Below are 22013 nucleotides of genomic sequence, written 5' to 3'. Positions count from 1 at the left end.
CTTTCAATGAATACAGTTGAAACAACTACATATCTGTGTGCAGATAAAAGGGTACCTTAAATCCTACTCCATGACATACACAAAAATTAATTATAAATTAATTAAAGATCTAAATGTAAAAGCTAAACCTACAAAACTTTACCAAAAAATGTTAAGAGAAAAATCTGTGTGACCTTGGTTAGATGCAATGATTTCGTAAATAGGACACAAAAATTAGATCTTAGGAAAATTAAAAACCTATGTCCTTCAAAAGACATTTTTAAGAAAATGAAAAAATGGGCCATAGACAGAAATATGATACACATATCTAAAAAAGGACTTATGCTCAGAATACATAAAAAAGCTCTTACAACTCAGTAAGAAAACAAACTCCATTTTTAAAAAATGGATTAAAAAAATAGATACTTCACAAAGGAAAGATTTGTGAGTGACCAATAGCACATGTAGCAGTATTAATTTGTATCGTCAAAACCTGGAAACAACCTAAATGCCCATCAGTATGTCAGCGGACCTACAATTCTGGTATTTTTATGATGGAATGCTACCACTCCAGTAAAATGAAACACACCAATGCACACAAAACATGGGTGAAGCCCAGAATCATGCTGAGTGAGAGAAGCCAGACCTGGCAAACTACATACCATATGATTTCCTGTGTTTGAAGCTCTAGAACAGGCAAAGCTGTGGGGCGCCTGGGTGGCTCAGCATCCAGCTCTTGGTTTCAGCCCAGGTCACGGTCTCGGGGGTTATGGGATAGAGCCCTGCATCAGGCTCTGGGCTCGGCTGGGCACAGAGTAGGCTTGGGATTCTCCCTCTCCCTCTACCCCAACCTCGCTCTCTAAAATAAATAAAATAAAATCTTTAAAAAAAAAAAAAAGAAGAGGCAAAGCTAATCAATAGTGATAGAAATCTGATCAGATAGAAGTTCCTGGGACAACGTGGTAGGGGGATTGACGGCAAAGGGTCATGAGGGAACTTTCTGAGATGATGAAGCATTTAAGTATCACTGGGGCAGCAGTTACATGGGTAGATGCATTCATCAAAACTCACTGCACTATATATTTAAAATGCATACATTTTATTTTATATAAATCATATCTTAATATTGACTTTACAGAAATGCACATGTGCTAATTCCTCCTTCTGATTGTGATGGCTGCACTTACCTCCTCTTGTGGTCAGATCAGGTTTCCATCCATCTCAGCTTCCAAACCTTCCTACTGTTAGTGAATAATTGGTCACAGAGATAGGATTTGTGGGGAGAAGAAAGAAGAAATTACTCACTTTTAGGGAGAGTGTTGGGGGGAGAGATCAATTTACTCAGACATGACCGAGTCCCAATGCATCAGGTGTACAAAATTCCTTTAGAGCCCTGTGAGAGCCAGAAGTAAAGCCAGTGAAGCAGGAACAGGAAGAATGGAGTGACACGGTCATGTGCACCCCTGCCTGTCCTCACTGTTGATCTTTGTGTCCCACAGACCCAGGGAAGAGCTGCCAGCCAGTGTTGGAGACTCTGCGGCAGGCCATAGATGGCACGGTGTATGGCCACAGCACCTTGGAATTGCAGACGCTGCAGCCTGTAGTCAACTTCCTTGCCACTGCCACAGTGCCAGGCTTCTGTGAGCGCCCACTATGTCCACGCCTCTTTCGACTCTTCACAGTGCTGGCCCTGGGGAGTGTGACCCAAGCCATGCTGCTGAGCAGGCACACACCAAGCATCCAGGCCTGGCTTGAGCGCTTTCCCTCTGTGGAACGGGAGGTGGTTCTAGCAAAAGCCCTGGTCCAGGCCTCGCTGGAGGCCTGGGAGGCCGTGGGCAGCTGCTTTCTGCCCTCCCCCCTCCACCCACATTACCGCTTCTCCCTGCACTCTGTGAACCAACTCCTGGGCAGCTTGCAGCTGCTGCCCACCAGAATGGGCTCCCGGGGCTTTCTGGACTGTCCCAGCCATCAGGAGCACTTGCGCCGGGTGTCAGGCCTGCGTGGCACCCGCCTGATGATTATGATGGCCATGCGCAACATGGTGCGTCTCTGGTTGCACGAGGCCCAGAGAACCTTCTGTGACCGGCTGGACAGCCCCAGGGAACGCTCCTACTGTGCCAAGCTGCTTCTAGGAATAGCTCAGAGTGTCTTCTGCTGTGGGTCAGCACCCCAGAACGGGGTTAAGGGCTCTGAGGAGGAGGAGGAGGAAGAGGAGGAGGAGAGGGTGCCTGAAGTGGAATCCGAAGGAGAGCTGGCCCAGTGGGAGGACTTAAGCAACAGCGGCAGTGAGACAGAGGAGGAGGAGGACCCTTACAGCCTGGATGTCTCCAGCTCACCCTCCAGTGATTCAGGTCTAGCACCTTCCATAGCATCAGTAAAGAAGGAGACCATAGACCTAAGTCTGAAGATGAGCCAGGAGGAGGGCACAAAGGCTTCAGGCTACAAACTCCAGTTAAACAGAAGCAAGATTTGGTGGCAGAAAACAGCCCAGATGGACGTGGCCTCACCCCTTCTGCTACCAGTGCTACTACTCCGCCCCCAGGAAAAGCCCTCAGACCTGGTCTTCAGTCAGGAGCTAACACTAGGGTCCAACTCTGAGAGCCCCAGCTTGTACCTGGAACGGCAGTGGGAGAGCCTGGAGGAGCAGCTGTCCACTTCAGCTGCTCAGTTGAAGCTGAGCGCCCACCTTGCCCGGTGCCACTCCATGGCCAAGCACGTGGCCCGCCTGATCCGGGTGCTGGCCAGGCCCCGGCAGCATGGCCTATTGCTTTCCAGGGCTCCGGGTACAGGGCGCCGTACGGCCATCTCTCTGGCAGCTAGCATTTACCAGGCCCGCCTCTTCCATCTGCCGTCTGGCTCAGAGGAAGCCATTCTCCAGTGCCTACGGGATGCCAGCTGGCATGCTGGCATGTTAGGCCAGCCGGTGGCCCTGCTGGTGCCCAAGAGTGTGGATCTCACTACCCTTCATCGTCTGCTGGCCCTGGCAACCTGGGGCAGTTTCCCTGACCAGTATACAGAGGCAGATCTGGACAGCATTGAAGAACATCTCCCCAGAGAAAACCTTAGTGTCAAGCAGAACATCAAAAAGGAAACGCTGTTGCAGAGGTGAGACCAAGAACCCCATGTGAGGTGCTGCTCTGCTCTTGCTCTATGCTGGCCAAAAGGCCAAAAAGAAATCTAAGAGCTGTTGTGAGGGCTCAGAAGATCGGGGCTAAGGGTTCAGGTTTGGCACTGGGCTTAAATGGGAAAACAGGGATAAAGGGGAGCATCGTATCTGAGCCCCTGGCCCACAGGTTCTATCAGCAAGTCTGCAACCACCTGCACATGTTCATCCTGATTGGAGATGACCAGATCCACAGGGAGCTGCCCTCCACCCTTTTCCTGAGGCTTCTTGAACTGGCCATTGCTAGCATTGACCGCTATGAACCGTGGGACCAAGATACCCTCATCAGTGTAGTCCAGTACTACCTGGAAGGTGCTCAGAATCTATCCACTGATGATGGTAAGTACTTTCTACCTGTTCTCACTACTATTCTCAACCAGGTTTTAATGAGGATTCAGGTCAGTCTCCCTATCTCTCTCTTCCCAGAACCTAATGATCCCCTTCACATTTTCTGCCTTCCTTCCCAAATCAGAAGAGGGTCCCTTTTCTTACCCACTCTCCTATAAGCTCCCAGGCTAAAGTCATGCCCATTTCAGACTCTCTGAAGTGCCCAGACCTCCAGGCGTCAGTTCCCAGGGTGGCTAAAGCCATGGCTCTCATTCACCTTTCGGCTGTCAGCTACTATGGACACCTATGCCCTGAGTTGCCACTCGTCACTCCCAAGACTTTCCTAGACTTTCTGGACACCTTCACACTGCTGCAGCAACAGATGACTCTGCAGATTAAGAACAAGTTCCAGCGGTGAGTTGTCCCATTTCCTGCACTGTACCTCCTGCTTCCTTGGGCCCACTTATTGGTACATTGTATCTCCAGGATCCAGAATGCCTTGGATCATCTGAGAATGATGATCAAGAAGCACAATACCTACACCAACTTTGTCTTCAACTTAGAACAGCTGCTGAAAACCTCCCGCAAGGTAAAGGGGGAGAAGATTATGAGGTATGCACAGTAGGGTCAAAGCAGGAGCCCACAGAGGGCTTTGGAGGAACCAACCCTGAGGGAACCTTTGTTCTTATCTCCTGAGAGTACCCCTTTCCCCAGGGGATCTCTCTAATCCCTGCTGCCTCCTCCTCTAAACTTTTGAGTTTAGGCTCAAAGTTCCCCATGGCACAGCTGAGACCAGGCTGATTCTTCTAAACACAGGAAACCCCAGTGTCTGCTTCTGCTGTCCTTACTATGTACTTTGATTATGAGAAGTCCAATTTACTTCCCAAGTAAATTGTATACATTCCCATCAGGGATGAGGCAGAGATTACATTCTCACGGTTGCTCTACTCTTACCCTTTCTTCTCCTGGATTCTCTATCATGGCTCATTGGCACACCTCTTATGTCCCTCCTTTTTCCCATACAGCTTTGTCCCTGTACCTCTTCCTTCCACAAAAATACCAACTATACAAGGCTCAGTCATACACTGGGGAAAATGTGGGTGGTAAATTGACATTTTTAGGCAAGAACCAGAAAGATATTGGAATGGTACACTAGACCTTGCTGTCCTAAACTTCTTTAGTCACCCTCCTCTACAGGACATCTCCCAGTAACCAATTCTCTTCTCACCTCTCCCTGTGCTCACTCCCTTAGAGCTCCTCCAATACAATTCTCACATAACAAGAGAGAATTTTTCTAGTCCAAATCTAAATCCCATCATTTTTAATAAGAGGAATTCGGAAAGAGCTTTCTTTTTCTTCCTGCTACACAAGGCTTTGGTGAAGGTTCAGGGATTACCTCAGAGAAATAATCTAGTGGTCAACCCACACACAGACAAATGCTTCCCCCCTACTGGGCTTTTAGGCCATAAGCTCCCAATGCCTAGACTATCTCTTTTGATGGGTGTCCCAGGGCTCTCAGCCAGTGCTGCACAACTGTAGAAGTCTGGCTTCCATTGTATCCACATGCATGGTTGTCATCGTGTTCTCTGTAAATGATGCTCCCTAGAGTTCTCCTAGTACTGGTGCCCTCCTACCATCTACCACCAAGGATCACTAGCTTAGATGAAATCTCAAGACTACTGAGATTAAAAAAAAAAAAAAGGTAAAGAAAAAAAAGTTCACAGAGGGACAGGAAAGGCCTCTCCCATGTTTTCCAAATTCCAGTTTCTTGTCTTGGGTCCTACCATTTCCCAAGATGATTAATACCAGGAATTGTTGATCTGGCTTAAAGGTGCTATTATTCTTTGATGCCTGGGTCAGTTATATTAAAGGACAACATAAGAAGCCCCAAATCTGGATAAGAGATGTTCATAGTGGGGGTACCTATTTGGCTCAGTCAGAAGAGCATGCAACTCTTAATCTCAGGGTTGTATGGGTGTAAAGATTACTTAAAAATAAAGCTTTAAAAAGAGAGAGAGCAAGAGAGAGATGTTCGGTGTCAGAAGCATTCAGTGTCAGATCCTTTGGCCATTCACTCAATAATCATAATAGTGTGTACTTCTTTCAGAGTTCCCTAGGAAACAGCATTACCATCCACTTAGGTAAGCCAAATCCCAGGAGTCATTCGGGAGTCCTTCATCTCTCTTCTCTCTCTTATTCAGCTGTTTCATTTATTCATTACTGTACTCTGTAAAAATTAATTGAACTCCACTCTTTTTGTCCACCCATTCATTAATATGTATGCCTGTGTCTACATGGAGCTATGTCTACATCTAAATCTAGGTCAATAGAATCCTTGCTACAACTTTCTGAGGTGGCTATCCTTTTTCCCATTTTACAGATGAGAAAACTAAGATTCAGAGAGGTTAGGATGAGGATTAAATGATCTCACATGGACAGCATTTGAAAGTGCTGGCACACAGTAAGAGCTCAGTAAATGATAGCTCCTCTTAATAAGAAAGATAAGGTTCTGTACTGACCTTGCCTTCATGGTGCCTAGTTTACTGGAACATATAGACTCATCCAGGCAATTACAAGACAGTGTGTTATGACAGAGGAAGTCCACTGATACTTGATACTCTGAAGTATCAAGACTTAGAGACAGCAGAGTGCCACAGTGAGTTACGCGTAGAATGTGGCAAACACTAAAAAACATTCCTTAAATATGGAAACATGTGAAGTGCATTCATTTCGCTAAGGGGTTAAGATTTGGCATAAAAGGGAGTGGGGGGTGGGGAGGATGTCACAGGCTCAAGTAAAAGCCTGGGCAAAGGCCCAGAGGTGAGAGAATGTGTGCCACGTTGGAGGAGCTGAAAATCTGGAATGGCTGGAGAGTGGGGTGCTGGGGGAGGAAAGATATGAGGTTGGAAAGTGGAGTTGAGGCCTCCTAGGCATGGAGGCTTCATAAACCGAATGGGAGAGTGATGAGTGTTCAGGAACATGATAATGATGGTATTTGGCTGCAGCATGGAGAGTGGAGTAGAAGAGAAGCTGAGAAGGTAGTGAGGGAGCACACGCACGGGCAGGGGAGCAGACAGGACAGACTGGTAGAAGGCAGACCTGAATGGACTTGAAGATGGGCTGGGCTTGGGGGGAAGAGAAGAGAGGGAGGTAGGGTAATGATGAAGTTTTCTTCCTTGGGAAACCTGGGTGTATTTTGCCATAGTTCTCTGAGAAAAAGAACATGTGAGGAGGCAAATAAGGTTGTAAGAGATCTGATGGGGCGAAGCCAAGACGTTCATTTGTGGACATGTGGAGTCTGAGGGGCCTGTGAGGCATCAGAGAGGAGATTGCCACTAAGCAGATGGATACATGGATGAGGGGCTCAGGAAAGAAATCTGGTTTGAGATAGTGATTTGAGAGTTTTTAAAACAGAAGTGGTCATCAAAGCCATGAAATTAGGCAGGATACATAGAAGTGTCGAATGAGAAGATCGGGAGGCCCTGAAATGTTGCCAAGGGATATTTAAGGGATGGTAGAGGGAGAGACGAAGAAAGAGCAGCCACAGAAGTTGGACAAAGCCAAAGGATAACACAGAGTTATGAAAGTCAAAGGAAGACAGTGCTTCAAGAGAGCAGGAACTATCTTCTGTAACAAATGCCACTAATGGGTCAAGTAAGATAAAGAGTGTAGCTTAATGGTTAAGCACACAGGCTTTGGAGTCAGACTGCCTAGGCCTGTGTGGCAGATCAAGAGAAGCAAGCACCCACGTGGAGCTGGTCATACACCAGTAAGTGACAGTTCCAGGGCTCAGTCTTCATTGGGGGCCTATACAGAATTCAACTTGGTCATCCTGACTGTCAAGTGAGGAGTGTTAGAGTCCCAAGCCCACGGGGCTCCCTTTGGGATATTCCCACCCGGCCCAGAATGTTGAGCTGCAGAGCCTGGATCTCTGTTTACAGAACGTGACCACACTTCAGCAGCAGCTACAGAAAGGTCGGCTGCTCATCAAGCAGCAGCTGGCAGAGTGTCAGCAGCAGGAGAACCTCATTGAGACCCTGACCAAGCAGCGGGATAACCTGCGGGCTCAGCACGAGGCTTTCCTGGAGCAGGTGGGCTCTTCCTGCTGCCTGCCCTGCACTGGTCCTCTCCTGTGAGGGGACAGCCTTTCACAGGAGAGATGCCCAGAGGAGAGAATAGGGTGGCTTGTCATGGAGTCTTCTGGGGGAGGGAAAAGGTAATAGGATGACTTGAGGAACTACCCTCATGGGAACCCCCAGGAAGAAGTGATCCCTCCTGGCAACACCTTGAAGGAAGAGGACACTCTGGGAACTCACTTCAAGAGTGCATCTCTCGGGGCGCCTGGGTGGCTCGGTGGGTTAAAGCCTCTGCCTTCGGCTCAGGTCATGATCCCAGGGTCCTGGGATCGAGCCCCGCATCAGGGTCTCTGCTCCACAGGGAGCCTGCTTCCTCCTCTCTCTCTGCCTGCCTCTCTGCCTAGTTGTGATTTCTCTCTGTCAAATAAAAAAAAAAAAAAAAAAAGAGTGCATCTCTCCTCATTTAGATGGGCAAGGCCTTCCTGGGACCCCTGAGCCAGCTGCAGGTAGCTGACTTTGAGGAGATACGGAGCTATCGAGCACCACCAGAATCAGTGGTCCAGGTGACCAATGCACTGTGTGATCTGTTCCACTGTGAGACAGGCTGGGCCAGCGCCAAGCAACTCTTATGCACCGAGGATTTTTACCAGGTAGGGAACGTGGAGCTCAATGGAGGAAGAGAGTGGAGGCCTAAGGGGGGAGGGGCTGGCAGAGTGAGGTGGTGGGGCAAGGTTCCGAGCAGAGCACCTATGTCTGCCTTTACCCCTCTTAACACACTTTCCCAGGAGCTGGTGTTCTTCCCTAAGGAGAAGATGACAGACTCAGAGATGATAAAGCTAACCCAAGCTCTGAATGCTCCAGGTATGAGTGATGCAGCTCTGCGGGCAGTAAGCATACCTGCAGCAAACCTGGCCGCCTGGCTCTGGGCTGTTCTGCGCTACGGGCTGGCCCAGCGCCGAGGACTGCCCACGGGCCTGCTTCTGCGGCAGATAGAGGCCACACTGGCTCGGGAGCAGGCCCACCTGGGCCGCTGCCAGTTCCAGGCCCAGGAGACCCTAGAGCACAATTTGGATCTGGCCAAGACACTGGAAGAGGCCCGGGCTTCAAGCAACCAGATTACAGAGAACCTCAGTCAGGCTCAGTGTGGCCAGTATCACAAGTGGCCCATCAAGGCTGCACTGCTCACACCCGTGCACTCCTGGACTACAGAGCTCCAGGTAACCAGCCCCTCCCGGATTTCCCCCTCAAGTTCATTTCTGCACTACTGCCGCCAACTCCTTGGCTCCTCCCTGGGCCCTCCCTGCCACACTTTCCTGCACCCCCTGCCTCACTCCTTCTTTGCCTGTACCTTCCTCGCTGGCCCACAAACCCTCCCCTCTCCCTTCTCATGCCAGAAGTTGAAGGGGCACTGCCTGACTGTGTTTGGAGACGCCCTCCTGTGTTCAGCTGCTATCATCTACCTGGGTCCTTTCCCGCCGGTGCGGCGCCAGGAGCTACTAGACAAGTGGCTGGCTCTGTGTAGGGGCTTTCAGGAGACCCTGGGTCCAGATGATGTGGCACAGGCATGGAAGCAGACGCAGAAATCTGTCGTCATGCCACCAAAGAACCCCCTGCTCTCCATACGCTCTCCCTTCAGCCTTCTGTCCTTGCTGAGCTCTGAATCTGAACAGCTCCAGTGGGACCGAGACCTGAAGCCCCAGGCGAAGTCAGCCCGCTTGGCAGGCCTGCTTCTGAGAAGCAACACCCACTACTCCAGTTGCCGTTGGCCTCTAGTACTTGACCCCGACAACCAGGCCCTCATCTGGCTGAACCCGCTGCCTCAGCAAGAGACTAGATCTTTGGCCCCAGGCCCCACTGAGCACAGAGGTAAAGCCAGGGATGATGAACACAATGCTTCTTGGGTATCTGAACTGCCAACATCCTGGCCACATGTGATCTTCCCTTTCATAATGAAGACACTAAATTTTTGTGACCAGGGTATCCTAGACTTCATCAGCCCATATGATATTAATCAGTTAGGTCACATTTGCATCTTGGGGCCTATTTTCCAATGATTCTGAATCTACATGGCTGACCAATCTATGATCTTCCACTTCCCTGGTCTACCCAGCACTCTTAGAAACTTGGCCTACAACTCAGAACCTTCCTTACTATCCAAATTTACCCCATGTTCAGGAATTCTGGGGAAATACTTCTATTAGCTCTGCTTGGAGCAGAGACCCATCTGGGTAGAGTATCAGAAGGATATGTTTCCTAGGGGAAGGAAAAAGGGTGTTTATTTGCCAGAAGAAGAGGTTGGGAATGGCACTAGGGAGAATAATAGACATCTATCATGGATTAGGTATGTAATAAAGTGGTCTGTAATGTGGGCTCTATAACCAGACTTTCTGGGTCAAATATCAGTTCTTTCCTAGCTGTGTAAATAGAGCAAGGTACTTAATCGCTCTAAGCCTAAATTTATTTGCAATAAAATGAGCATCTTAATTATACCCATCTCATAAAACATATTAAGATAATTCATGTAAAAGGGATTTACACAGTGCCTAAAAATAATAGGTTCCCCAAAATGTTAGTGTCACTACTAATGTATTACTGCTACCATTATTCCACTCCATCCAGTGGCTGTCCAGCACAACCTTCCATTGTGCCCATACCCCATTACACAAATGCCCATGACACAACTATTCCATGTAAGTGAATTTACCCCCCTCTAATAAGAGACGTCCTGAAGAAACCTCCAGCTGCAGTGTCCAATTCTGAGTCCACAAACTGTGAACGATGTTCACAGTTCTTGATCAGACCCGTGGCTCTTTGTGATTCTCTAACCTATGATAGAGTGAGTCCATGCTAAATCTCACCCTAGTAATACACCTGATACACAGAGTGAAGCAAAATCAAACCAAGATAACTACAGTAAATATCCTGTTTAGAAACTGGGTAAGGGTAAGAAACACACACTTGTCTATTAGTCTTCAGCATGTGCTGTGTGACACCAGACAGTGACAGTAAAGAGAATGATTAGCATCACTTCACTGGCTATAGCGGGAGTTCTTGGATAGCCACTTTGGCTGTCCTGAGTTCTGATGAAGAGTATACTTTTCCTAGTTCACTGTACCCAGGGCTATCTATGAAAGGAACATTGGGCAAGAGTCTCCTGTTTGTAGCTGTTCTGCCTTACATACCCACTTTCTATTGGAATGGGATGGGGCCTTAGGATTTGCCTTAAAATGAAGCAAACATGGATCACTTATTACCAGACAGGGGCTTTTCTAGCTAATTTCTTTAACTCTCTCATCTTTTTCCTTCAGATTGCATGTGTAAGGAGTCTATTAGCTATTAACCAATGCCAGAAATCTTGGCATATTCTCATTCTTGAATTTAAACCCGTTTTTGTCTTCTCTCTTAACACTGGTTCTAGGGATTCTAGCAATCCCACTAAGCTTTAATGTAAATGTCACCCATCTAACCTTGGCCTTAACCTCAGAGCTGTAGTAATGAAAGAGTCTGAGCAGTGAGCTTAGGCTAATTGGCTATGGAATGTAACCCCTATTACTTGGGGCTGTATCCCAATCAAAAGGGGGAGGTAGACTATTATGTTTGTCAAGCAGGGAGTGCTTAAAAAGAGAAGTGCTTGGGATGGACCTGGAGAATTAGACTTCCCTGATTTTCCAGGCTCTTCCAATAGCCAATAATTTCCTATTCCATGCAACATAAGGTAGAAAATCACTTTTACAAATCAGCAAGATGCATGAGTATCTGATCATCTGTGGTCTGAAACTGCTTGATATGAGCAGAAAGGAAATTTCTTCAAGTTTTTTTCTGGAGGTTGTTCCTCTTATCTAAGTAGAGAAGTAGCCAGCATGCCTTCTACTAAATCCACTGAAGTTCAATGAGCATATGGTCCAAGTCCCATGAGATAAACCAACTTCTTACCCACCACATAACCTAACAGGGAGAAGAAAAATCCTCATTGCCCCTCCCCACTGTATCAGCTGGGAATGCTATCATGATCAGTAACAAAAGCTCAACTTACCATGGCTTAAGAAGTAAGAATTTAGGGGCACCTGGGTGACTCGGTGGGTTAAGCCTTGCCTTTGGCTCAGGTCATGATCTCAGGGTTCTGGGATCAAGCCCCGCATCAGGCTATCTGCTCGGCAGGGAACCTGCTTCCCCCTTTCTATCTCTGCCTGCCTCTCTGCCCACTTGTGATCTATCTCTCTGTCAAATAAATAAATAAAATCTTTTTTTAAAAAAAGAGATAAGAATTTACTGGGGCACCTGGGTGGCTCAGTTGGTTAAGCGATCGACTCTTGCTTGATCTCAGCTCAGGCTTGGATTTCAAGGTCATGAGTTCAAGCCCCACATTGGGTTCCATGCTGGGTGTGGAGCCTACTTTAAAAAGAGAGAAAAGGAATAGAAAGAAGAATTTCTTTATCTCACATTATAATAAGTACTGAGATAAGCAGGTACAGGGCTCCAGTACCGACTTCAAGTACCCAGATTCTTCTTTCTGCTCAATGATCGTTAGCATGTTGGCTTATCACATTATAGTGGGTTGAATGTAGTGGGTTGAATCCTAACCCACAGATCCTATTAATACGAATTTATTTGGAAAAAGAGTCTAGTAGGTATAACTAAGTTAAGAACCTTGAAATGAGATCACCCTAGATTATCTGGGTTGGTTTTAAAAACAATGACAATTGTCCTTATAAGAGAAAAAAGAGAAGGCATAGGTGCGCAGAGGGAAGGCCTCATGAAAATGGAGACAGATAGTGCAGTTATGTAGCCACAAGCCAGGGAACTCCTGGAACCAACAGAAGCTGGAGCCTTCAGAGGGAGTGCAGCTTTTCCAACACCTTGATTTTGGACTTCTGGCCTCCAGAATTATGAAGAAATAAGTTTTTGGGTTTTTTTTCCAGCTACCATATTTGTAGTAGTTTGTTACCATCTTGGCTGCTATCCCGCCAAGCATCATGTCAGAGTTGCTACTAGCCATCTCTGTCCCTTCTCTCAGGGAAACAAGAGATCTTCCAGAAGTCTGGATAGTCGAATGCAGTAGGCAGAGTTTTGGCCCCTATCACTTTTGTCCTCCATTATTACTCCTGTAACTAAGTTCCATAGCAGAAGACAGTTATCTTAATTACTAACCAATTGACCTTAAAATAGAGATATCCTGGATTATCTGGGTGTGCCTAGTGTAATCACATGTGCCCCTCAAAGAAGCAAGGAAGAAAGAAGAGACAGTCAGGGAGATCTGAAACATGAGGAAGATTCAAGAAACTGTTGCTGGCTTGAGGATGGAATGGGCTACTGGCAAAGTGTGAGATAGAAATGAATTCAGTCAAAAACCAATAAGCCTGAATGAGCACCCAAACCCCAGATGAGAACTACAGCCCCAGTTGATGCCTGATTAGCCCCGTGTAACCCCAAGTGGAGCATCCAGTCTAGAAGCTGTGTGGGGCTTCTAACCTTCTGAACTCACACGTAATAAATGGGTGTTGTTTTAAGCTGCTAAGTGATAATTTGGGGTAATTTGTTAAGCAATAAGAAATTATTCCACTAAACTGCACCTGGCAACCTCCACTTGCCTATTTCCTTTTTTTTTTTAAGGTTTTATTAATTTATTTGACAGAGATCACAAGTAGGCAGAGAGGCAGGCAGAGACACAGAGGGGGGAAGCAGGCTCCCCGCTGAGCAGAGAGCCCGATGCAGGGCTTGATCCCAGGATCCTGGGATCATGACCTGAACTGAAGGCAGAGGCCTTAACCCACTGAGTCATCCAGGCACCCCTGCTTAATACTTTTTTTAAAAAAAGATTTTATTTATTTATTTGAAAGAGAGAGAGCACAAGCCAGGGGAGGGGCAGAGGGAGAGGGAGAAGTAGACTCCTCACTGGGCAGGGAACCCAATGCAGGACCCCAGAATCATGACCAGGGCCAAAGGCAGATGTTTAACTAACTGAGCCAGCCAGGTGCCCCCAAGCTTAATACCTAAAAAAAAAGTTCCTAAAATTCTTAAATTTCTTAATACTTAAAAAATATATTATTTATCTTTTCCAGTTCCTGCAATAGAGGAGGCAAAGGAGAAGGGGACTGGGGAGGGAGCCATCTGTGTCCACTGTACACCCTGTGACTTGGCTAATTCCAGTTTATGGCCTTTCACTTACAAGTTGCTACTTCCAGGCACTGATTTCTATATTAGCAACAATTCTTTTCATTTTGATAGAATTAGCTTAGGCAAAAAGAAATACATGGACTCTGTTAACCAATCTGGTGAAAGGTCAAAATGGAGCTGATTCAGGGATACCTAGAACCCCTCCCTGGAGTTTTAGAGAATTAATAATGACAGCTAACATTTGTTGATTGCTTACTAAGTCCAGTGCAGAGCTATGTATCATTTCATGTTACCTTCGCAGTAACCCTATGAGGTACCCACCAATATCAACCCCATGTTGCAGACGTGTTGCAGATAAGGAAATTGAGTCAGAAGGAGCTTAAGTGACTTTCCTAAGGTGTCTTCCTGCAGGCTTTACCTCATGAAATGGAGCCCCTGGGTGAATGGTGCTCCCTGAGAGGCTGGTTCATCCTCTGAGAGGAGTTCCTCTGCATCTTTCTACCACAGAGAAGGGCTTTGTGAGAAATCAAGAAGAAAAAGAGCCCACGGAAGAGGAAGATGACAGTAGCGAAGGGTGTGATAAGGCTAAGAACAAGACAAAAGAGCAGAAGACACAGGACAGGGAAAATGAGGAAGAGAGAGAAAAGGAAGAGGAGCAAGAGCACGAGGAGGATGAGACAGAGAGGCAGGAGTCAAGGCCAGCCTCTGAGACTGGGTCTCTGCCCCTTCCCAACCTTCATGTGCTCTCAGGTGCTGACCCAGAGCTGGGTCCTCAGCTCCAGGAGGCAGCTGCCAATGGTGAGAACAGGTCCCCATCCACCATGTCCCCCTTCTGTGGCCCCACAAGTCTCTCACCCCCAGACTGACCTCAGCTCCCATCGTTAAGCCAGGCACTAACGTGGAAGAGCCCTGAGGGGATCCTCCTATTAGCCAGCAGGGAGCTGGTCAGAGCCAGATTTTGTGTGGCGGGGGGGGCGGGGTGCTGGCATGGTGGGTAGGGTGTCCTTGTCTCCCCCTCGTAGGCCTGCCTGTGCTACTGACCAATATGGAGCTGGGCCTAGGGTGCCAAGAACTGCAATGGCTACTGCAGCGGGAGGAGCTGAGCCCTCCCCAGGTACAGCCTGGCTTCTGTCTCTATCTGAGCACTACTGTCCCCCTCAGTGCCTTGGAAAAAGGTGAGCTCTGATGGGTAAGTTGCCACCACAGCTTTGTGGACACAGTGGGCCTCCCGCCTCCCTCAGTCTGGCCCCAGGCAGTATCAGGACTGTGGTCCGGAGCCATATGCCCAGTACACCCCACCCACTGGCTTTGCCAAGGGGAAAGCTTAAGCATCTTCCATGTGAACCCAAGTGCTAGGTTATGAATTGCTGAAGGGGATGAATGTGCTGGATCTGAGCCTCAACATGGATACCCTAGAAGACCAGATGCTGCATGAAATCTTGTGCGCAGAGTGTCCCGAGCTCAAGAACCGCTGGGAGGACCTAAAGACCAGAGCCCTGGACAGCTGTGAAGCTGTGAAGGCTGCTGAGGTGCCCGGGGGTCCCGGTTATGGGTGGGAGTCAGTTTTGGAGGGGCCCAAATGGTATGGGGGCAGAGATGAGTGTGGATGGTTGCGGACTGTGTGGGAAAGGGTCAGACCCATGGAACAGGTGGCTGTTTGCAGGAGCGGCTGCTGCTGCTGCTTCTCCAGAATCCAAAACATCAGAAACCAGCTAAATTCCTGCGGGACATGGTGAGGGCCCAGGCAGAGCTATGTCAGCTCCGTGCCCACTGCGAGGATCTAGAAGACCTGAGACTGCAGGAGATGGCCTTGTGGGCACCCTATCGGCATGTGGTCTGGCACGGAATGGCCATAATAAAGGCCCTTAGCCCACTGCAGAACCTGCTGCCCCTTTTCCGCATGAGCCCCGACGACTGGCTAGCGGCCACCAAGCGGGCTCTGAACAGCATGAAGCAGTGTGAGACTCATCAGGGGGAGGACCTGCCCAGTCATCTGCTGCATTTGAGAGCACAGCTGACCCGCCAGCTCCTGGGCAGCACTGTGGCTGCACTGAGCCTGACCCAAGTACCACTGGTGGGGGCCTTGGGTGCTCTGGCGCTGCTGCGAATGGCAAGGAAAGCACCAGAGCTGGAGAGGCTGGCATTCTGGCCTGGCCTGGCAGCCTCTCCTAGCACAAGCTACAGCAATCCAGGTGTGGCTCGGCCGGCCTGGCTGGGGGTGAGAGCCTGGCATGAATGTAGCATGTTGGAGCTGCTGCCCCCATTTGCAGGGCTGTGTGCGTCCCTGGCAGGCCACTCCAGTGTTTGGCAGGCTTACCTGTCACTGTCATCCACGGTGCTGGGTCCAGCGCCTGGGCCTGGGCCTGACCCACTCAGCCTCCTCCAGAAGCTGGTTCTGTGGCGTGTGCTGCGACCTGAGTGCCTGGCAGGGGCCCTGGCGGACTTTACCACTTGCCTTCTGGGCCGGCCCCTGGATGAAAACCTGGGTGCCTCCACCATACCCTTCGAACACAGTCAGGCTACTCGGCCCATGCTGATCTTGTTGCCACCACCTGGTCACCCCACAGCCACCATGCATCCCCTGACTATCATCCAGAAACTGGCTGCCGGGCATGAGCAGGTTTGAGCCTAGTCTCTTGGCCAAAGAGACACTAAACCCCTGTGGGCCGAGATGGGGTGTGGTGGCCCCCTCTTAGCATTCTTACAGATCTTTCTGGCTTACTCAGGGATTTCTGGGGTCATTTGTGGCATTACGTTGGGTCCCTTGGGTAATCCTATGATCACTTTAAGTTCTCTGCCACTTCTCTGTTGGTCTTCAGGGGCAGAAGCATCTGGAGGTGATTGCTGTAGGCTCTGAAGCCTGGGACCCAGTCTCGGTAGTGGTCAGCACGCTATGCCAGGCTATGCATAGAGGGCACTGGCTGGTGTTGGAGAACTGTCATCTGATGCCCCACTGGCCAAAGGAGCTGCTGCAGCCCTTGCTGGGGCTGTTGGATGGAGCCAGGGGTGGGTCGGCTACCTAATCCAGTTCCGGGCCTGAGCTTGATGCCCTCGCTCCTGTATCTCACTCCTGACCCCAGAGCCTCAAGTTTGTGTCCCTAAACTTTTGTCTGACCCTTTTACCCAGTGGTTGATCTCAGCCCCGTATCTGACCCCTAGTGGTCTCGGACCTGGAGTTAGAACTGCCTCTAGTCCAATCCACAAGCAAGAGTGTGACGACTGTCCACAGAGATTTCCGTCTTTGGCTTATTTTGTCTGCAGAAGCTATTGCTTCCTTACCAGGTGAGAAGTCCCCACTATGGCTCTCAGATTGAAGGAGGAGGGCAACTGTGCTATGCTGACCCAGCACTCTCCTTCTGCCCCAGCGGTGCTGACTCAGCACTCCATCCCTGTTTTCTGGGACCAGTCTCTGGAGCTGGGCCACATCTTGACTGACAGCTTGGAGCTAGCCCAGCAAGGACTCTCTGTGCAATCCCTAGCAAGGATGCTACCTCTCCTCCTCTTACATGGCCTCCTGCTACACCGGCAGCTCTATGGAATGAAACTGCAGGCACACAGGGGGCGCTGGTGAGGGACCCTTTTCCATCTTGCTCAGTCAGTCGTTCAGCAAACACTGAGCATTTTCCATATCCCTGAGGAGTACGACTAATTCCTGCCAGGCAGCACCCAAGTGTGAGGGCAAGGGGAAGTCAAGAAAGGCTCCCCCAAGGACTTTGTGCTCTCTCCTTGAATTGAGTCTAGGAAGCAGAGACAGATCAGGTGGAGATGGGGCTTTTCTGAGAAGAGGGAACTCAGCTCGGCAGAAGGAAAAAGACTTCAGTGTGGCTAAGGTGGACATGTTGGGGGTTGAGCAGGGAGAGGTGAGGCTTTGGAGGCAAGGCCCTCCAAATGGGCCTTTAAGACCATGGTAACGGGAGGGGGGTGCCTGGGTGCCTAGATAGCTCAGTGGGTTAAAGCCTCTGCCTTTGGCTCAGGTCATGATCCCAGGGTCCTGGGATCTAGCCCCGCATCAGGCTCTCTGCTCAGCAGGGAGCCTGCTTCCCTTCCTCTCTCTCTGTCTGCCTCTCTGCCTACCTGTGATCTCTATCTGTCAAATAAATAAAATCTTTAAAAAAATATATATAAAAAAAAGACCATGGTAAGGGGACTGATTTTATCCTGAGGACAGTGGGAAGCCACTGGAGAGTTTTAAATAGAAGAAACGTGATCCTAAGTATCTGTTGGAAAGATCACTCTGGCTGCAGTGTGGAGAATGGACCAGATGGGACAGGGCTGGAGGCAAGCAGAGCTGTTTTTTTGTTTGTTTGTTTGTTTGTTTTTAAAAGATTTTATTTATTTATTTGACAGAGAGATCACAAGTAGGCAGAGAGGCAGGCAGAGAGAGAGGGTGAAGCAGGCTCCCTACTGAGCAGAGAGCCGGATGCGGGGCTGGACCCCAGGACCCTGAGATCATGACCTGAGCTGAAGGCAGAGGCTTAACCCACTGAGCCACCCAGGTGCCCCAAGCAGAGCCGTTTTAGGAGGCTCTGGCAGTCTGAAGGAATAAGACTATAGTATGGTAGTACCAGTAGGGATAGAAAGTAAATATGGAATGAGGAAGAAAGGAGTCAAGGATGGCTTCCAGATTTCTGCCTAGGACAGCGGGGGATTGGTATAGGAGGAAATGATGATTTCAGTGAAAGCAAGTTGAATTTGAAGTGCTAAGTAGCAATTACTTGTGAACCCTTGTGAGTTTGGAACTTGGGAGCTTGGGCTAGAAAGACCAGAGTCCTCAGCAAAGGGATGGTTCTGATGCCCTATTCCTGCTCCCCTCTCCCAGGAGTCAAGTGACCCTGACACAGGTCCTTCAGATCCAAGACCAGCTGTGGACTAGCCTTAGCAATCCCAGTGCTGCCATGCAGGAGCTGGCAGGTGAGACTCTTCCTGCCCCCATGTAGTCATCAGCCCTCAAGAGAGCCCTGAAAGGCGTGGGAGTGGGAGTACTGGGACACGGACATAATTCCCAGCTTTGGTTTTGATTTGGGAGGTGGTGGAAACTGGAGGGGCTACAACTAAGGGGCTCTGACCTTATTCTCAGCTTCGGTTTTCTATGGGGGTCCTGTGGGAGACAAGAAGGACAGGGAGGCCCTGATTAGCCTAACACAAGCCTGCCTGAGCCCCAGCAACGGGAGCTGGGCTCAACCACACACACCCCAGTATCTGCTGTCTACTCTGCTGCCCAGCCCAGGTAAGCTGCAGCCATTACCTGTGTTGGGGTGGGGAATAATCTGTGTAATGCCCCCGTCTCAAGAATGTGAAACGCGGGTACCAACAAGGGTGTAGGAAGGGGCAATATTCACAGTTATGGGATGGTGGCTTAAAGTGTCACCCCTCCCCTTCACCTCCAAGAGCTAGGGGAGCCGGATGCTTTGGCAGAGTGCAGGGCCCAGATGCACCTCTTGCCCACACCACCGGAACCCCAGAGCTGCGGACTGAGTGTTGGCTCCCAGGCCTGGCTGTTACGACGCCAGAGTCGCGCGCTCTTTAGCGCGCTGCAGCGAACTTTACCCACTTGGGTTCCTGCGTCTCGTGGGAGCTCCCGACGCGCTGAAAAGCGGCTGCGGCAGCGCCTAGTGCAGGCCAAGCGGAGGCTGGAGTCGCTGCAGGCTCTGCTGATGGAGACCGCCGGCCAGGAAGAGTCTGGGGCTGATTGGGTGGTGCTGAGACTGAGCTCGCAGCAGCCTCTGCAGGCCTTCCTCCAGACAGAGGTGCTGGAGCTGAGCCAACTGGCAGGAGCAGTGCTACGGGACCTGGATTGCCTGTTGCAGCAGCTGCAGGGTGCACCCCCGTGTGCCTCCCCGCGCTGTGTCGCGGTGGCTCAAGCTCTCTGGACTGGCCGCCTACCTCCGCCTTGGCGTCCCCATGCGCCTGCTGGCCCACAGCCACCCTGGCACTGGCTGCGACAGCTGTCACGCCGTGGGCAGCTGTTGGTTCGCTACCTAGGCGTGAACACCAACGTACCAGAGCGTATCTTTCACCTATCAGCCTTTTGCCACCCACGCCGCCTGCTGCTGTCACTGCGCTGGGAGGCTACCTTTGCTACGGCCGCCCTGAACCAGCCTGTGCCTAGCTCAAATTTCCCTGGCTTCCAAGGCTCCAGCTCCAGTGGGCTCCCCCATAAATATCAGGAGCTGAACAGCAACCCTTTGAACCTCCAGGTATCTTCATGCCCTCCCTCCATTTACACTTTCACCCCCTCAAATCCCTGATTGCACCTTACAATTATCCCACCTTGCCTCTTGGTGATCTTGCCTCCTCAGTAGCCCCATATGCTCTCATACCCCTCCAGTAGGACTCCTCAACTTTCTAGCCTTGTCTGATTAGCTTCTGGCACCTCTAGGTGGTGAATGGTCCAAATCCTACCGTTCCAGAGATGGGACTGCTGCTGATTGGGCTCCAGCTCCGGAATGCTGAGTGGGACCCACTAGCAGGGGCCCTGCAGGACAGCACCTGCAGCCAGCCCAGCCCTCTGCCTCCAGTCAGCGTCAGTGCCCAGGCCCGGCGCCCCAGTGACTTGCCACCCCCAGGCAGCCTGGCTGTGTATTCCTGTCCTGTGTACATGGAAGGGCCCCTAGGCATCACTAGGCTACACAGCAGGCACACACTGATGCACCTGCCCCTGCCCACGAAGCTCAGTCCCGCCACCTGTGACCAACGGCGAGTGTACGTGTGCAGCCCACCCTTGCTGTGAGCCCTGAAACAAAATAAAGTTGGGGTGATTCAATGAAGGATTTCTGAGATTTAGCAGTGCAGGGTGTCTGCACATGGAGAAATGACCTGCTGAGGGGAAGATCCAGTGTGCACAACTGAGAGGGGAATGTTGGTATCCTGTTGGGAGATGGGCCTTGGGCCTGGTGTTGGTCACACATCCCAGGCGTTTGGCAAATGGGGATGGTTAATCCACAAGATCCTGAATCTTTGCCTGGCTTTCTACTGTGGTCTGAGTACTTGTGTTAAATCCATGAGATATATATTTTTTTTTCCACAAGGGATATTTTTGAAGAGAGAACATTACAACTGAAAATGATTTTTAAAGCCTTTGTTGTACTATCAAGAATGCCTCAATCTTTCCCTTCCAGTCACCCCCTCCGCTGTGATGGATTCTCCAAGTGAGTCATATACATTAAAAAAAAAAAAAAAAAAAAAAAGGCCAAATAAGATATAAGGTATTATGTGCATTCAACAATCATTTTCTTTTAAAGATTTATTTATTTTTTTGAGAGAGAGAGCATGTGCACAAGAGCATGCAGACTGGTGGGGCATGGGGCAGAGGGAGAGAAGCTCAGACTCCCCACTGAGCAGGGAGCCCCATGCTGGGCTTGATCTCACCACCCTGAGTCAAAAAAAAGGGCTGGACTGAGCCCCTCAGCAATTATTTATCGAGCACTTCTCTGAACCAGGTGCTCTTCCTGGCACTGATGAGATCGTCCCAGAGCAGGGAGACAGACAAGAAAAGGTCAACATCTGTGTAAGTTAATTTGTATGTGCTATAAAGAAAATAAAGGAGACTGAAGAGTTTGAGCATGACTAGAATGGAACAGTATCATTTGGGTGGTCAGGAGACACTTCCTGAATATGAGAAAGAGCTATTTGAAGATCTAGGAGGAGTGTTTCTGGGTAGAGCCCTCAGTAGGCCCAAAGGTCTTGAGGCAGGACAGAACATGTGGCTGGAGAATGGTGAATCAGAGGTAGGGTGATAAAAAATGACAGAAAGGAATAGACAGGGGTCAATCACATAGAGTCTTTTCATAATGACCTTGTATTTTATTTTTATAATTTTTTAAAAAAGATTTTATTTATTTGACAGACAGAGATCACAGGTAGGCAGAGAGGCTGACAGTGAGGGGGAAGGGAAGCAGGCTCCCTGCTGAGCAGAGAGCCCAATGTGGGGCTGGATCCCAGGACCCTGGGATCATGACCTGATTCGAAAGCAGAGGCTTTAACCCACTGAGCCACTCAGGCGCCCCTATTTTTATAATTTTTAAAGATTTTGTTAGAGCGAGAGAGAGCACACAAGCGGGCAGAGTGGCAGGCAGAGGCAGAGAGAGAAGCAGGCTCCCTGCCGAGCAAGGAGCCCGATGTGGGACTCGGGACCCCAGAATCATGACCTGAGCCGAAGGCAGCGGCTCAACCGACTGAGCCACCCAGGCGTCCCTGTATTTTGTTTTTAAAAGCATCAGGAGAATCTAGTGCAGAATATTAGGTATGAGAAGACATGATGCAAAGTTTACTCTGGCTGTTATATGGCGGATGGATGGAAGAAAACCCAGAGTAACAAGGAACATTTGTTTGGAGGCTTGAAGTATTTCTAGTTG

At 49.6% G+C, this 22013-nt stretch overlaps 1 protein-coding gene across 1 annotated transcript in view; it reads left to right on the top strand.

Moving 5' to 3' along the window:
- The window catches only part of DNHD1 (dynein heavy chain domain 1), a 74665-nt gene extending 54276 nt beyond the window's left edge, over positions 1-20389 (top strand). The window contains 19 exon segments of the mRNA XM_046015874.1: positions 1479-3084; positions 3273-3481; positions 3679-3883; positions 3956-4058; positions 7411-7560; positions 8013-8195; positions 8331-8762; positions 8940-9416; positions 14172-14457; positions 14682-14834; positions 15010-15188; positions 15323-16279; positions 16479-16665; positions 16819-16941; positions 17025-17226; positions 18479-18570; positions 18737-18886; positions 19048-19856; positions 20039-20389. Of these exon segments, the coding sequence (XP_045871830.1) occupies positions 1479-3084; positions 3273-3481; positions 3679-3883; positions 3956-4058; positions 7411-7560; positions 8013-8195; positions 8331-8762; positions 8940-9416; positions 14172-14457; positions 14682-14834; positions 15010-15188; positions 15323-16279; positions 16479-16665; positions 16819-16941; positions 17025-17226; positions 18479-18570; positions 18737-18886; positions 19048-19856; positions 20039-20389 (6854 nt within the window).
- Positions 20390-22013: the final 1624 nt, after the last annotated feature.

This window comes from Meles meles, chromosome 8 (genome assembly GCF_922984935.1).
Source record: "Meles meles chromosome 8, mMelMel3.1 paternal haplotype, whole genome shotgun sequence".
Lineage (NCBI taxonomy): Eukaryota > Metazoa > Chordata > Mammalia > Carnivora > Mustelidae > Meles > Meles meles.
This window is presented reverse-complemented; position numbering and strand designations above follow the sequence as displayed.